Source organism: Nyctereutes procyonoides, unplaced genomic scaffold, assembly GCF_905146905.1.
Source record: "Nyctereutes procyonoides isolate TBG_1078 unplaced genomic scaffold, NYPRO_anot_genome, whole genome shotgun sequence".
NCBI classification, from domain to species: domain Eukaryota; kingdom Metazoa; phylum Chordata; class Mammalia; order Carnivora; family Canidae; genus Nyctereutes; species Nyctereutes procyonoides.
Window position 1 is genome coordinate 11,302,309 of NW_026575134.1, and position 16,731 is coordinate 11,319,039.

The following is a 16,731-nucleotide window of genomic DNA, read 5'->3' on the forward strand; positions in this document are numbered from 1 at the left end:
CTGATTTTACAAATTATAATATTCCCTATAACTCTACACTATGAGGACTCCTGAAATCATCTCCTGCAACCAATCCAGAACCCCACCACTTCTTGAGCATTTTCTATGCATCTGGGACAAACTACATGCTTTGCTCTCCTTCCCTGTTCACACTGCATGCAACTAATGAGGTCCGTTTTGACAAAGGAGGAAAAGGAGTAGAAACAGCTTGCCCAAGACTACACAGCTATCATGTTATGTTAGGACATTTAAATCATCCAATGAGATCTCTGGAGAAATACTCCAATGCTAGCTCAAGGAACCTGCTGCCTTTTCAGCAGAGAGCTCTGCACTTGTGCCTGCCTCCCAAGCGAGCTGCACACACATTCCCCTTGTTAGTAACAAGTAGCCATTTGAGGCTTGAGTGTCATCTCCAGCCAGACTTGGGAACATCCTCACCCAATACCCTGTAGACATGCAGTCTTGGAAAGGTTACTTAAATGATCAACCAGGCTTTCTCCATTTCTAAAGTGAGGGAAGTAGCATTCATCCCAAGGGTGAATTCATCCCAAGGGATCATTCCAGGATTTGATCAAACAATGAGCAGCAATCAATTAGTGTGGTGCTCAGATGTAGTGGATGTCCAATCAAGGATTGCTGTTCTCACAGGTGCTGCCATGCACCAACGTTGCTCAGTGTTTCTCAGCACCCTGCGCACTATGTTCCCACCCCCATTGTGGTCAGATCTGTCCCTGCCCTCTGGCACCTCCTTATGGCCTCTCTCTCCTTGTGAGAACTTTCAGGTGCCTCGTGGAAGCAGAGGCTCAGAACTTAACTGGCTCTCTGTCACGCACCAAGGTAGTCTCCTGCCAACAGATACAGCCACGAGGTCCCTCTGGGCTTCTTTCCACCAGGCAGGAAGCTGAACCATGCTGGGTCCCCTTGCTGTCCTGTGTGCCCTCCTGTTTCCCGGTAAGTCCTGACTCCCTCCACAGTGTGGGGTATGGGGGCCCCCTGAAGTTCCTGACCATCCCTGTCTCACTGCTGTCTCACTATCCCTCTCTCAGGTGGTGGAGCAGGACTCAAGCTTGAGCAGACTCCTGTGGTCGTGGGGCGCTTGGGCACCTCGGCCACCCTACCGTGCACAGTGGATAGCTCAGTCTACTACATCCACTGGTACTTCCACAGGGAGGGTATTGCCCCTAGGAGACTCCTTTACATACACACATACAGCTCATCTGTGCAGAGGGATGCATCTGTGAACATGGACAAAGTCAATGCCAAGATGCACAAGAACAGTTACAACTGTAACCTGTTGGTGCAGAAGCTGGAGAAGAGCGACGAAGGCATGTACTACTGCGCTGCCTGGGAAGAGCACAGCCACTCCTGCTGCCCTGGCCCCTGCACAAATAGGTCTCCATCTCCCAGGGCGATTCATGCCTGGCAGCTTCCTCTGGCTCTAGGTGTCTGAGTTGTCCTGGGGACAGTTCTCAGCACCCTGTCTTCTGGTGGGTGTCTCCTCCTTGGGTTCACTATACATAACCCTGGAAGCTAAGCAGCCCCTGATGCTCAGGTTGGCTCAGACCCAGGGAGCTGTCCAGCCTGGAGGGACTTTTCTAAAGATCATCAGGGTAGTGTTTCTGAGGCATTTGGAGCAGAATCTGTGCTACTCAATGTAGTAGCCACTAGCCACTTGGCACAAGTGGGTGTTGAACACTTGAAATGTAGCTAGTGCACTAGTCCAAGCTGAGATGGCTGCTTGTGTAACATACAAGTCCTATTCTGGAGTCTAAAAAAGTGAAATATCTTCTTAGTAATTTCTATATTGATTAGATGTCAAAATACTATTTTTGATATCTCACAGTAAATAAAAGAAATCCTAGAATCTTATTTGATTCTTTAGCTTTTTAAAATGCAGCAGTATGAAAATATTTGTGTCTCCAATTGTGATTCTTATTTATTTCTACTTAACAGAGCTGTGACATACTGGGGATTAAAGAATCTGACCACCTCCATGAAGAATGTGGTAATAAAACATGGTGTAAATCATTTCAAGAGTGAAGGACACTCTGGAGATTTACCACAAAATGTTTGAAAGCTGAGACTGGGAGTCAACTCCTGATTCCAGTTTCTATGTTGCTGCCCCGCCCCCTGCTAGTTACTTGCAGTGGAGAGTCAGGGAGCAGAGGCTCAGGAAGCTGAGGGCTAACTTCTCAGCACCCTCGTGCATTGGCATGTCTGGGGCTCAGCTCCTGTGGGGGGACATGATCCTCATGCAGTGGATCCATCAGCCCTAAAGGAGACCTGGAATCCTCCACCTTCTGCTTCTGCTTAAATGCTACTGTATATGGGATTTGGAGATCAGATTCCCTAGACCTCTGTTCTCTCCTCTGTAAAATGAAGTACTTTAGCTGACAGAAATGTGGCTGATTTTTGTGTTAAACAAAAATTTTACCAATAAGATATCACTATGTTTACTAACTTCTTATAAAGTAGTAGTTAAATTTTTGCCAAAAAAAAAAGAAAGAAAGAAAGCAAAAGAAAAGAAGAGGTATATCACTGATTCTCTAGCCCCAAAGAGGAAAATTCCTATGGCTGTTGTGGGGAAGAAGAAAAAGGTCTCTGAGGAGGTCTAAGCTAAAATGAATGTATTTTCAATTGAAAATTCAAATTATATGTAAAACGTAATTGCATTGGTGAAAACGATTACTGGAAGGAAAGTCTACATCATCTGAAGGAAATTGGTCCCTCAGATTCACTAACTCCTCATCTATCTCTCTGAACTTCTGCTTTTTTGGTGAGAGATTTATATTTAAGACAGGCATGACTGTGAAAGATCCCAACCAACAACCCAACACTCTACTGAAGGCCTGGGTCAAGGCCAAGCCCTCTAGCATGTATAGGAAGAGATGAGGGTGGATGGGCAGAAATTTACCTTTGTTCTGTTCTGGGGATGTTCTTTCCTTTATCTTCCCATTTCCTATATAACTGACCCCTTTCCTTCTAAGTGCCTGACTTCATAGGGGAGTGAATCTGAGGCGTGACTATTACAGTTTATTTAGAGAGAAAGTAGCCAAATATGAAGACACTGTCATGAGAAGTCATCCAAAATCAATGCAAATCTTAGTTTTTAACATGGCTCCATAGTACCTTTGAGTTACATCCTGAGAGGACAGTGGCCTAGTGCATGGAGCAAACAACCCCTAAGTGGAGGGTAAAACAAATCAGTATTTGGAGTCACTTCCTCCCACTGCCTTTCTCCTCGTGGATAAGGTGAACTTCACCAAAGAGCTCTAGGGCACACACAGCCCTCCTGTCCTAAGGAAATGTCTGCTAATTAAATGATTGTTTAAATGGCTGATGCATAAAAACACTAAAAACATATTCTATTTTCTAAAAGATTTTAATTAGTTATTAATGAGAGACACAGGGAGAAGGGCAGAGACATAGATAGAGGGAGAAGCAGGCTTCCTGTGGGGAGCCTGATGTCAGGCTGGATCTCAGGACCCCAGGATCATAACCTGCACCAAAAGTAGATGCTTAACCCCTAACCCACCAAGATGGCCCTAAAGGCATCATCCCAGAATGCACAGCAATGATTCCAGTGGCAGACCTACTAATGTCTATTGAAGTGAGATTTATATTTTTACTATTAGAGAAGGGTTCACATTACCTCATGGGTAGGGGATTTTGTATAGATGGATACTTGAAATACTCTGATGGTTTGGGCTCCACTCATTTATTTCACTCCTGAGGTGGGTGAAACACAGTGATTTTGAGTTATAGAAGCAGCATTATATTATGAAAATAATGCTGAGCAGGACTAAGAACTTATTTAAAAAATCATTATTTCATAGTTATCCATTACCAACTGATCACACACATGCTAGTACTGTGGAAAAAGTCATGTCTGTTACCTCAGAGTCACCTTCTAAAAATCACAAATCTAAAAATTTCTTGGCAAACCTGAAAATCCATGTTGACTGTTTTGTGTTGGGAGCTCTTTATGTTCCATACCCAGAATGGGTACAGGGACACAGTCTTGTACAGAGGAAAGGGCACAACTGGGCGAGGTCACTTCTAAACATTGGGATCAGGAGACCTTTTACTATGTCACTTCCATACCCTTATTGTCCCATAGAAAACCTGTATGGCTTTTGAATTATATTTTAAAATTTATTTCTAAAAGAATCCACATGGCTTAACATTAGAGTTCTTGATTATTAATGAGCACTTAGATACAATATATTAAATCTGATGTTTAGAAATGTGTGTAATAATCTCTCTCTTGACCACTACTTCTCCCCCTCTTCACAATCTTAGCTTCATTTACAAAACAAAAATCTGGTTTTCTCTGCTGATTCTCACCGACTCCATCAGCCAAGTTAGAGACAAAGTTCATGCTTGGAGAGCTGAGAGGACCTTCTTGGGCTGCTTATGTCTTTCCCCTGTGTAGGATAAGTGTCAGGTACTACAAATAGTCCTCTTATTAACATTACTGTAAATTCTTTACAGGGTTCTTTACCTCTCCTTCGTCTAGATGCAGAGACAGGAATGAGATCATATCAAGCAGAATTGCATGTAAACACTGTTATGTTCAACATACAACAAACAACAAAGTTGTTTCACTTCCAATTTCTGAAAACATGATCTGCTCAGTGAAGGTTGCTAGATGTTCAGCCTCAAATATTCATCTGGAAATTGAGAAGAAGATAGACTTTCAAGCAGGATGTTGCATTTTTCCCTGCCTTGGAGACGGATTTCTCCTCCAGGGAAAGAACAAGCATGGATATGGAGGGACACAAAGACTGGATTCTGGGAAAACTTCTGTTTCCTCCTCAGGATCAATGCTCCACTTTTCTCCCCATTGCTCTTTGCCCCAGGAACCTAACTCCTGTGGATTACAGTAATGGGAATCTCTGCTCTGATTTCCAATGGAAAGTTGCTCCATGGAAATTAAAGTTCAAGTAATCATCATGTCACCTACTGAAGCATTTCTTCATGGGCACTAGATTTCCAAGCCTTTGGGTCCAGGGCCCTGGAATAAAGAAACAAATTTCTCCAGTGGATAGAGTGGTATAAAGGGCCTCTCTCAGTTGCACTTCTGGGTTCCTGAGCATAAGCCTCTGGGTATGGGGCAGATGGCACTATATGTTGGCCCTGGGAGGATGCAGACCCCCTTCAGGGAGAGAACCCTACATTCATGCTGCTCCTACTTCCCAGTTTCTTGCTGATGCTTCCATTGGCTGCTTCCAAACAGCAACCAGAGAATAAAAACCATCTGTGCACTCCAAGAGGGTCCACCTCCTAATGCCTAGGGGAAAGTAAGAGAGGTAGACTCTCTATCTGGAGGAGCAAAACTATGCAATTAAGCAGTCAAATAAGTGGATTGCATTTGCCCCCAAAGTAGTAAAGCAAGTTGAAGAGTTGGGAGATTTATTATTATTTTTCCATTGGAGTTCAATTTGCAAACATATAGCATATCACCCAGTGCTCATCCCGTCAAGTACCCCCCTGAGTTGGGAGATTTTGTCTAGTTCCTTTCATTTCACTTTCCACAAAGCCACCAAGTTCCCATACCTAACAGAACAGGATGTTCCCTATTCCTTCAGTAACAAAACAGGAATGGGACAAGAATTGAGAGATTATCATTAACTTTGTACTTTTCTAGTTGATACACTTAGTAGGAAAAAATGCAGATTATTTCTAATGCTTCTGTTTTTCAGTTAAGTCAGGGATTCTGAGGTATTTGTTGAGTTATTTCTACATCACCAAAGTAGAATAAAATAATGAGATCTCTGTGGAGATAAATGATGATAGTGCTTTATGAACCAGTATTATGATGAATCCAATTCTGTGTTCTTGATGTTCTTTAATCCAATACACAAGGGTACAGTATTATGACATTCCAACTCTTTTTTTTAAGATTTATTTATCTATTTATTCGTGATAGACAGAGAGAGAGAGAGAGAGAGAGAGAGAGAGAGAGCAGGAGGAGGGAGAAGCAGGCTCCATGACAGGAGCCCGACGTGGGACTCGATCCCAGGACTCCCTGGGCCAAAAGCAGGCGCTAAACCACTGAGCCACCCGGGATTCCCGACATTCCAACTATTAATAAAGGAGATCACAGAAATGCCTGCAGCTTTCATAAGGTCAATTAAAATCCAGCCTGTCACATTTGTTAAAATTGATCTATCTTTTCAGTCCTTCCTTCATAGAGACAGTTGCTGTTCATGGTGAGCTGCTCATGGGAATTTTTATCTTCATCTTTATCCTTTTTCTCTAATCATCTTCAAGTAAGACCTTATCCACTTGTCCTGCTTAGCAGCCCTGTGACATTCCTTCAGTCCCTCATCACTCCTCTGTACCTCACTCTCCTGATCTAGTAAGTGAAAATTTAAAGCCACTGTATCATGTGATTGCTGTGAAGATGGAAAAGGTAAACAACGTTTAGGGGAAAAAAAGTCTATCAATAACAAAGTACTCATTAATATTAGGTCATTTTTTGGAGGGGGAATGGGAGAGGCATATGCAGAAAGAGAATCTTAATCAGGATCCACCTCTGCGCAAGCCTGATGTGGGGCTCAATAACATGACCCTGAGATCATAATCTGAGCAGAAATCAAGAGTCAGATGCTTAACTGGTTGAGGTACCCAGGCACCCCAATTATTTGCTCTTCTGAAACTTAATATTTATAGAATATGCAGTATTTTAAACTATTATACTGAGAAAGTATGTTTATAAAGCAGCTTCTGACAAGTAGAGACCATTCTCATTTCCACAGAAATCAAGACTAAACCACTAAACCACTTCTTCACTACAGGACAATACAAGGAACAAGGCACCGTACCCCACAACAGAGACAGAACAGATAGTGAACATTAAGTGACACAAATCCTTACCATGTGCTCAAACACAAGTGCAGGACCTTATTTCAAAGGATAAGTAAAATGCCAATACATTATTCATTGACTTTTCAACATAAAACAGCGAAAAGTCTATTTCTAACCATAGAATCTGCAGTGGGCTTCTGTGGGAATACAGATCTCTCCTTGCAACTTTCCTATATGAGCTATTCACCTGAAGGATAAATTCCCCAGTGAACATCAACAGATTCATTCACTCTGTCCCCTATTTGAAGGCCCCACAGTCTAGTGTTCAACTTTGAGATCTCCTCAGGGGAAAGAGGGATTTGCAGACCAGGCACATACAAGAGATGGAACTCCATGGGATCCTTCAGCCCTTCTCCCACCTCAGTTGGGCTCATGTTCTTTATGGTCATTTTAACCTACACTGTTCATGACCTTGACTGTTTCTCTGTGGGGAGACCCTTGCTTTCTTGAGCCTGATCAGAACCTTCCTAGTCCCTTATAGTTTTTTTATGGAGGAAAATTGGAGGCCAGGATCTGAGTGGAACACCTGAATGAGAAAGAACCAACCCTTTCTAAAAGGAATGCATGGCAAGTGTGGATTCTGCTTCTGAAGACATCTTTGCTACATTACTATTTTGATTCTCAAAATATCTTTGCTAACTGCATTGTCTTGTGTCATGTATGGAAGAGAAGTGTACTTCGTACCATAGTGTCTTCTGATAACAGTCCTGATGAGACAAGTTAAATCAGCTTTCCAGTATGAGACTTAGAAAAGTTAGTGAAAAGTTTAATATTAAAATAATGAAAAGAGGCAAATGTTTTATTCTTCATTCAAAAGTCAGTATACATGAGGCCTTTAAATCAGCATTTTAAGATTGATTAATAAAAGGAAAAATGCTTACCTCAAAAATGAAAAAATATTAAAGTTCATACTCCTACATTATATCTCAACTACATCCATGTCTATCTTAGTGGAAGAAAGAATATGAAAATAAATATTGAAGTTTTAAGATACCATTTGTCAGATAGACAGGATGGGCTTTTCTTCCTTATTTATTGATTTTATACATTTAAAATAAAAGTAGGATCAAGAATTTTTACAATGAAAGTATTTCAGAAAGTCATTTTTCTTCCTTTTCAATAATAATAAAAATACACGTTGAAAATTTTAGAAAGGGCATAATATTGCTATCCACAATATCTAATTTATGTTTGTTATCATTTATCAGGTGCATATATTTTATGTTCATTCTGATTTTTGAACTGATAATGTAACTTTGTCAATTTTGATAGATATTTCAGCAATCATAGATGTAGAAACTGAGACAAAAAGATTAAATACCTCAGTTCACATCCAAAGGGGTAAGTAAGATAAGGAGGTATTGATTTTCATAGGCCATTGGTAACGATTTTCATGAAAAGTTGGTAAGATCCTGATAAATTTTCAATATATAAAGTTAAATAAATGGGCTAAATGGTAGAGGAGGCTGATTATTACACATATTCAAGAAAATACTATTCTCATAGATCATTTAAATACCTAGAATATTGCTCACAGTAATAATTTAACCAAAAGAAGAGAAAGTTCAAATATGCAAATCTCACTTGAAACGTAAATATAATATACCAAGCAATCCTAATTCTAGTCACAAATACATAGAGAAATTTCAAAGTAAAACTAAAAGATAGGTGCCTTGGATCATCATTTTTATATCTCATTTTACATGGATTTTATTTACGTTATTTATACACGTTGTCATATTTACCGAATGGGTGTCTTTTCATGAGTTATGTCTCACTGACACCATCCTCATTTGTAAAATGGAGATTTATCATAACAGTTATCACATGAGACTGTGAGAGGAGTAAAAAATAATTCAAGTCCACAATGCATATTAGATGTCTAATAATTGTAAAGTGAATCATTACATAATACTCATAGCATTGCTTTGAAAGTGATCCTACATGTGACATCATGCTTATGAGGCAGTTGCAAGGCTCAGGGTGAATGGAAGCTGGTTTCCAGAGACTGCTCTGACCCATGTATCCCTAGCAGCTGTGGCCTACTCCCTTCTTGGAAGAACTTGATTATAAATGAAATTTGATCTTTGAGCCCTATTTGCTTTATGACATTTCAATCTATTTTTAAGAAACAAAACAAAACAAAAAACCTCCAGTTCTTGTGCACATGGCATATTCAGTAATGTCAAAGAGATATTTCAGGGTCTGATTTTGTTCTGTTGTGCTGTTGACAGAAGAGCAGAGTCAGGTTTTCCATCTGAGTTCCCAATAACAGCAAATCAGAGACACATAGACATATGGGCTGAGTCCAGCAGACCTGTCCTCATATTACTGAGCAGTGTTTCTGTAGTGTGGGATTCCTGTAGTATGTGAATGTGTGAGTGGGTGTGAGAAACGTTCTGACTCACCCCATACAGATACGTTTACCAGGAATTTATTTTCAGATTGAGAATCCTCTTACCGCATCTGCCCAGCACTCATGGGACACAGAAAGCCCTCGACTCGCTCAGATCTGTGACAGATTGTGAAGAATGCCAGGCAACTATCTAAGCCACCACTTCTTCTAAGAACCCAGAACCAGTCCCACCCTCCTGACGTTGTCCTGACAAGTCCTGCTACAGGCACTTCACTTCTTACCTTTTTGCTGGGGAGCCTGCCAAGCCAAAAAAATGCCAGTTCTGGAAGTAGTCATCTTCTCAACCCTCTGGGCTTGTGAGTTTTCTCCCAGGCACTTCAGTCTACAGAAGAGACTCAAGAAATTCTTTCTTGTTGCCTTTTCCATTTCATTTGTTCATGTGAATTTCTCTTCGTTACTTGCAGTTGGCCTTGGGCAGATAAAGATGGAACAACCGGAAATATCATTTTCTAGAGTAAGAGATGAGCATGTTTAATTTAATTTAATTTAATTTAATTTATTTTATTTAATTTTATTTTATTTTATTTTATTTTATTTTATTTTATTTTATCAGGAGATAGACTGCATTAGAAGTTTGTTGCAATGTTATCAGGGTTCAAATTTGCTGTTGTCAAAGTTCAGACATTCAAATTGAGTCATTAAACAAATGCAATTCATGCTATTACTGCATCATTACTATGGGCATCATGACATTTAATGTTACTTATAGATGGTGACCTTCAGCAGACCCAATCACGAAGGTAACAGCCTAGTGATCACATGTGACAATAGGGAAGTTTGGAGGACCAGGCAACCAGCCATTGATCTTGTTATTCCATCATGAAGGAAAACTGTAGGAGTTTGAAGCCAAACTTTGGACATGATCTGGTTGGAAGTCAGTTTGAGGTAGAAATTACTGATGAGATCTTAGAATGCTCATAGATTGTGATGTTGGTGGGAAAAAAAATGCAATTTGCTATGGGCAAGACAGGTGAAATATTTCCATGAACTGACCCCATATTGTTAGGCTTTACTAGGTTTCCTTTGGTTTTCTGAACACTGAAGAGGCATTGGATAAAATAAGACAAGTGATTCCCTATTAACTGGTGTGTGAAAGGCATATTTTCAATGAGGATCAAATGAAAGAATGAATCTCGATGCTCGATTGACATAGGTCCAATTGCTATACCCAACACTTTATTCCCATTAGTAAAGGAAGTTATGATCCTATCTGCAAGAAACTCTGACGATAACTTTTGATATAGAATTTTACTCAGCATGTTAAATGAATGAAAATTTAGGGGTAATACGACAAGTTCAGCAGGTTTGTAGGGCACGTTCAAATTTGAGGAAGGGATGCTTAGACTCAAAATACAGTGTCTTCTCACTCAGGCTTCAATTTCAAATGAAATTCCAATATAAAAAGTACTTTTAGTGAACATTTCCTAAAGCAGAACAAAATTCCCTAATCAAAATTACTTGATTAAGATACTATAAGAACATTTTTGAAAATAATCAGTAAATTTTTTATTTTTTTAATTTTTTAACCCTTTATTTTTATTATTTTTTTAATAATAAATTTATTTTTATTGGTGTTCAATTTGCCAACATACAGAATAACACCCAGTGCTCATCCCGTCAAATGCCCCCCTCACTGCCTGTCACCCATTCACCCCACCACCCCCCTCCTCCCCTTCCACCACCCTTAGTGCGTTTCCCAGAGTTAGGAGTCTTTATGTTCTGTCCCCCTTTCTGATATTTCCCACACATTTCTTCTCCCTTCCCTTATATTCCCTTTCACTATTATTTATATTCCCCAAATGAATGAGAACATACAATGTTTGTCCTTCTCCAATTGACTTACTTCACTCAGCATAATACTCTCCAGTTCCAACCACGTTGAAGCAAATGGTGGGTATTTGTCGTTTCTAATGGCTGAGTAATATTCCATTGTATACATAGACCACATCTTCTTTATCCATTCATCTTTCGATGGACACTGAGGCTCCTTCCACAGTTTGGCTATTGTGGACATTCCTGCTATAAACATCGGGGTGCAGGTGTCCCGGCGTTTCATTGCATCTGTATCTTTGGGGTAAATCCCCAACAGTGCAATTGCTGGGTCGTAGGGCAGGTCTATTTTTAACTCTTTGAGGAACCTCCACACAGTTTTCCAGAGTGGCCGCACCAGTTCACATTCCCACCAACAGTGTAAGAGGGTTCCCTTTTCTCCGCATCTTCTCCAACATTTGTGGTTTCCTGCTCTGTTAATTTTCCCCATTCTTACTGGTGTGAGGTGGGATCTCATTGTGGTTTTGATTTGTATTTCCCTCTTGGCCACTGATGCGGAGCATTTCCTCATGTGCGTGTTGGCCATGTCTAGGTCTTCCTCTGTGAGATTTCTGTTCATGTCTTTTGCCCATTTCATGATTGGATTGTTTGTTTCTTTGTTGTTGAGTTTAATAAGGTCTTTAGAGATCTTGGAAACTAGCCCTTTATCTGATATGTCATTTGCAAATATCTTCTCCCATTCTGTAGGTTGTCTTTGAGTTTTGTTGACTGTACCCTTTGCTGTGCAAAAGCTTCTTATCTTGATGAAGTCCCAATAGTTCAGTTTTGCTTTTGTTTCTTTTGCATTCGTGGATGAATCTTGCAAGAAGTTACAGTAAATTTTTTAAAGAGAAGTTTTGGAAATATTGACATTTTGTTTCTAAATTTAAGGTATTGTAAATAATTTGGAGGTGAAGCAATACACTTTGCCTTACACTAAATCCTGCAGTGGTTCAGATGCAAGAATGAGATGTTCTATAAAATCAGAAATCAAGGTGAAGAATTCCTTTACTCAGAAGAGGGTATGGGATCCATATTTGTAAGTAAAAGATCAACTCAATAGATTCCAATTCAAACAAGTGACTGTGCGTTGTGTCAAAATATTCCACGTTGTGATTGAGGCTCTTTACTTAATAGCTATGACTTTGGGCAAGTTACACACGAGAACCTCTTTTCCCGTGGAAACTAAGAAAATAAGTACATCATAAACCACTGTGGATGAAGGGCTATGACACACTAATGCTACAACAACATTTCCTTCCTTTTACTATGTGCTGGGTGGTTCCAAACCACAAAATGTTTGTGTTTCTCTCATTACATTTTTATTGTTATTCCATTTTTTTCCCCAGATAAAAGTGCAAGTGAAGACATTTCCCCCAAACCCACAGTTTTTCTTCCTTCAATTGCTGAAATAAAAGTCTGTAAGGCCGGAACATATCTTTGTCTTCTTGAAGATTTTTTTTCCCTGATGTTATCAAGATAGATTGGAAAGAAAAGAATAACAGAACAGTTCTGCAATCCCAGCACGGAAGCACTATGAAGCCTAAGGACACATACATGAAATTCATCTGGCTGACGGTGACTGGAGTGTCCATGGATAAAGAACACAAATGCATCGTTAACTATGACAGCGGTAGAGGAGGAGTTAATCAAGAGATTCTTTTCCTTCAATAAATGAAGGTATGTACATATAAACAGGAATAACCTCCCAGAACCCTTTGTTTCAAAGAGAAAACCCTGTTTTTTCTGTCAAGTATTAATGAAAAGAAGCAATTAGAAATTTTTCTATAATGTTGCTCTTCATGGTGCATATATATTCTGCTATTTATTCTCCATAGATTTCAAATAATATGGGCTTTTGGGGCACCAGAGAGACTCAGTAAGTTCAGCATCTGACACTTCATTCAGCTCAGGTCATGATCTCAGGGTCATGAGATGGATCCCTGTACCGGGTTCCCGCTCAGCACAGAGTTATTGAGTTTCTCTCTCTGCCCCTTCCCAAGTATGCTCTCTCTCTCAAAAAATATATATAATTTAAAAAAAACAGTATGGGATTTGGAACCTACAGAGAAAAAGAAAAGGACAAATACACTTAGCCTTTGTCATCTCAGTTTTGGCATCCAAAATACTAATGTCACAATGATGGTTTTTACCATCATTGCATGATTTAGAAGCAGTGCATGTGAAAGCCCTTAGCAACCTCTCACATATGAAACAAACAAATGAGTCCCTTTTGATACCTTTACTAGATCAGGAAATAAGACCAATTATACATCTTTCAAGAATGTTCTACATAGCAGTCAAAATACTTTTTACTTCAGAATTGCTCTACTCAAAGTATCATCCATAAACAATGAGTTATAGGAGACAAAATGCTGTTGATTTCATGGAGCTGGATCACAACTCAACCAGAAATAATAATTTGACTACTGAGATTTTAGTATGGTCTTGAATTTTTCAGATTCAAATTTAAATATCAGTATAGGTGATATTAGGTGAAATTTAGTAAGTAAACATTGAATGAAGCAAAGGTATATTAACATTCTTCCATTGTACACAATGAATGTATTTCTTACCATTGGTAAAACTGCAAAGCAAACTTTTATTGCAATTCTAGTGTGAGCCAGACTGGAAGGGATGCAGGATGAACTACTGTCCCAAGGAAGATCACTGCAGTCAAGTGAATATACTTTTCCTAATCAACCAGGGTCACTTGTGATTCAAGCATTTGTCCAAAGTGCCTCATTGGGGCAGACACTGGTTATATTTAGATAAAGAGGGCAGATGGCCTCAATGTGCCCTGGCCCCGCTCTGATCCACTAACTGACTAGACTCAAAAGTCAAGTCCTGGCATTGACATCACAGACCAAGGCCCCAAAGGGACCGTAAGTAGGAAGCACTTTAGTTTTTCCTTGTGGTTGATAAGCACTTTTTAAGCAGTGGGGAACAAGCACATAACAAGACCCATGAAGAGCTTTGCTATATACAAGTCTAAATTACTGAAGTAAGTCTTTGTGTTCTTGGAGCATTGGAAAAAAAAAAACCCACAGACCCAAATGGCAACACTTAGCTTATGGCCCCAAGGCAATAAAGCAAGTCTTAATACCTAAACCAAATGCAATTTCAACTCTCCCCTTCCATAGGAGTAATCTTTAATCAGTCAATATGGGAATTTCCTGGTCAGCCCCGGGAAATTTTCTGATTGACCCATTCTCTTCCCCTTGAGAGAGTGACTTTGCCTAAAACAATGAATTCTTTGCTAAATATTCCATTTTCCACCCACTTCCTATTGTTAAAAACCTTTCCTCTCCTGTAGTCTTTGGAGTTGCCACTGCTTGCTAAATGGAATGCTGTGTGATTTATACATTGGTTGGCTAATAGAGCCATTAGAGTGTAAACATGTACATGGTTGATTTTGTTAACAGATTTGGTGGCAAGGATGGAATCTTATGTCGACTCCAAAGGGCATTCAGAAGCAAAGCAAAACACAGAGGTGGTAACCGTGAGCCCTCTAAGTTCACGATCTTTCCCACCTGGTGCAAGCACTGTGGGTGAGTTCTCCCTGGTTCCAAGCTCTAGTCACTTTGTGTTCTGACTCCTAATCTAATTGGCTTTGCTTGACAGGCAGGTCAGCTTGGGCTGGCAGAGTGTTATGCCTGTGTTCAGTTACTAGGGTGTCTGCTCTGAGTCCCACTTAGCTGGGTATTTGCACAGTCCAACTGAATAGGCTGAAGGGTCTGCCCAGAGCCAAGCACCTAACCTTTCAGACCAAGTTTCACAGATGGAAATTTCAGCAATTATCCAGAGAATTGCTGGTGCACACAGAGTCTTCTTGTGGCCAGAACTCAGTATCATCTCCTGCTGCCCATACGCTAATGTGCATGTAACAGTTGGTCTTTATTCATGTAAAGGCCAAGCTGCTGCGAGACCTCGGGGCAATGATAACCTAGAAATATAATGCCTATAATGGGGAACTTGCAAATTAGATGAGAACGTTAAGACGTGCCCTTAAAAGCAAGAGTTCCCCAATTAAATAGAATCCTCCAAAATGTTTAAAATTCCAAAGTTGGGCAGCCTGAGTGGCTCAGCGGTTTAGTGCCGCCTTCAGCCCAAGGCCTGGTCCTGGAGACCTGGGATTAACTCCCACATCAGGCTCCCTGCATGGAGCCTGCTTCTCCCTCTGCCTGTGTCTCTGCCTCTCTCTCTCTCTCTCGAATAAATAAATAAAATCTTTAAAAAAAATAAATAAATAAGATAAAATTTCAAAGTCATTTGATTGAAAGACTCATTGAAAAATGCTAATAAAAAAACTAAAGGTGGAAGAAGTACCTAAAACAGACTAATAGATGGATCCAACTACTCCTGCTCCCCTCTGGGCAACGTTGTGGGTTCATTCTAGTCTGAATTGATTTTCCACTCTGAACAGACTACACAGCCACAAACAGCAGTCTGCTATTTCATAGCCTTACAGACACCCCCATATCTACCTTCATAGGAGAGCCGCCAAATGAGCCCCCTCCACAGTTGATGAAACGGGGTGGTTCCTGGCAAATTGCTATGTACTTTAGTCTCTTAAACAGTCAAGAAGAAATTCTGGTAAGTTCCAGGACCTGCACAAGAGATCCTAGAAAAACTGGCAGAAGCCAGAGATGAGTAGAAACTCTTAACAGAAGTAGCTCCTTCCAAATTTCTCTCCACTTGCCTGGTCCAGAGACGATAGTAAAATTTCTTGTTGTCCCATTCTTTCCAAATTCAAACCCTTGTTATTGATCCTTTCTCTCACAGTGAGAGCTATTGCCTTCTTGCTTGTGTCATCCTGTGTAACTGCCCTTAGCTTTCTGCCTGCTTGGGACATGTGGCTTGTTGGTTCCTTCTTCGGCTCTCACTGTGAGTGACTCTGAGCATTGGGAGGGTAGTATCCTTTGCACCAACTTGAGAACCCTGGAAACACACAAAGGGTGTTACTCCACATGTCAGAAACCTTTAAAATTAAAACTATGCACCCAGAGGGAAGGAAGCAAATTGAGGCTCGTGTACTTGATTAGATGGATCAACCTATGATATCATTTCACGTAAAAAGAACTCCAAGTGATTGAGAGCAATTGGCCTGACAAATCTTAAGAGAAGTAGAAATGCATCTCTTGAAGGAATTCAAAACTCAAAGACAACCTACAGAATGGGAGAAGATATTTGCAAATGACATATCAGATAAAGGGCTAGTTTCCAAGATCTCTAAAGACCTTATTAAACTCAACAGCAAAGAAACAAACAATCCAATCATGAAATGGGCAAAAGACATGAACAGAAATCTCACAGACGAAGACATAGACATGGCCAACAAGCACATGAGGAAATGCTCCGCATCAGTGGCCAAGAGGGAAATACAAATCAAAACCACAATGAGATCCCACCTCACACCAGTGAGAATGGGGAAAATTAACAGAGCTGGAAATCACAAATGTTGGAGAGGATGCGGAGAAAGGGGAACCCTCTGCACTGTTGGTGGGAATGAGAACTGGTGCAGCCAGTCTGGAAAACTATGTGGAGGTTCCTCAAAGAGTTAAAAATAGGTCTCCCCTAGGACCCAGCAATTGCACTGCTGGGGATTTACCCCAAAGATACAGATGCAATGA

The 16,731-nt window shown here is 40.3% G+C and overlaps 1 protein-coding gene across 1 annotated transcript in view; it reads left to right on the plus strand.

Annotated features, from left to right (window-relative positions):
- The first annotated feature begins 908 nt into the window (after positions 1-908).
- LOC129494091 (uncharacterized) overlaps positions 909-16,731 on the plus strand; it is a 29,969-nt gene continuing 14,146 nt past the window's right edge. The window contains 8 exon segments of the mRNA XM_055300782.1: positions 909-951; positions 1,047-1,353; positions 7,238-7,257; positions 11,157-11,183; positions 12,448-12,554; positions 12,557-12,755; positions 12,758-12,778; positions 14,524-14,649. Of these exon segments, the coding sequence (XP_055156757.1) occupies positions 909-951; positions 1,047-1,353; positions 7,238-7,257; positions 11,157-11,183; positions 12,448-12,554; positions 12,557-12,755; positions 12,758-12,778; positions 14,524-14,649 (850 nt within the window).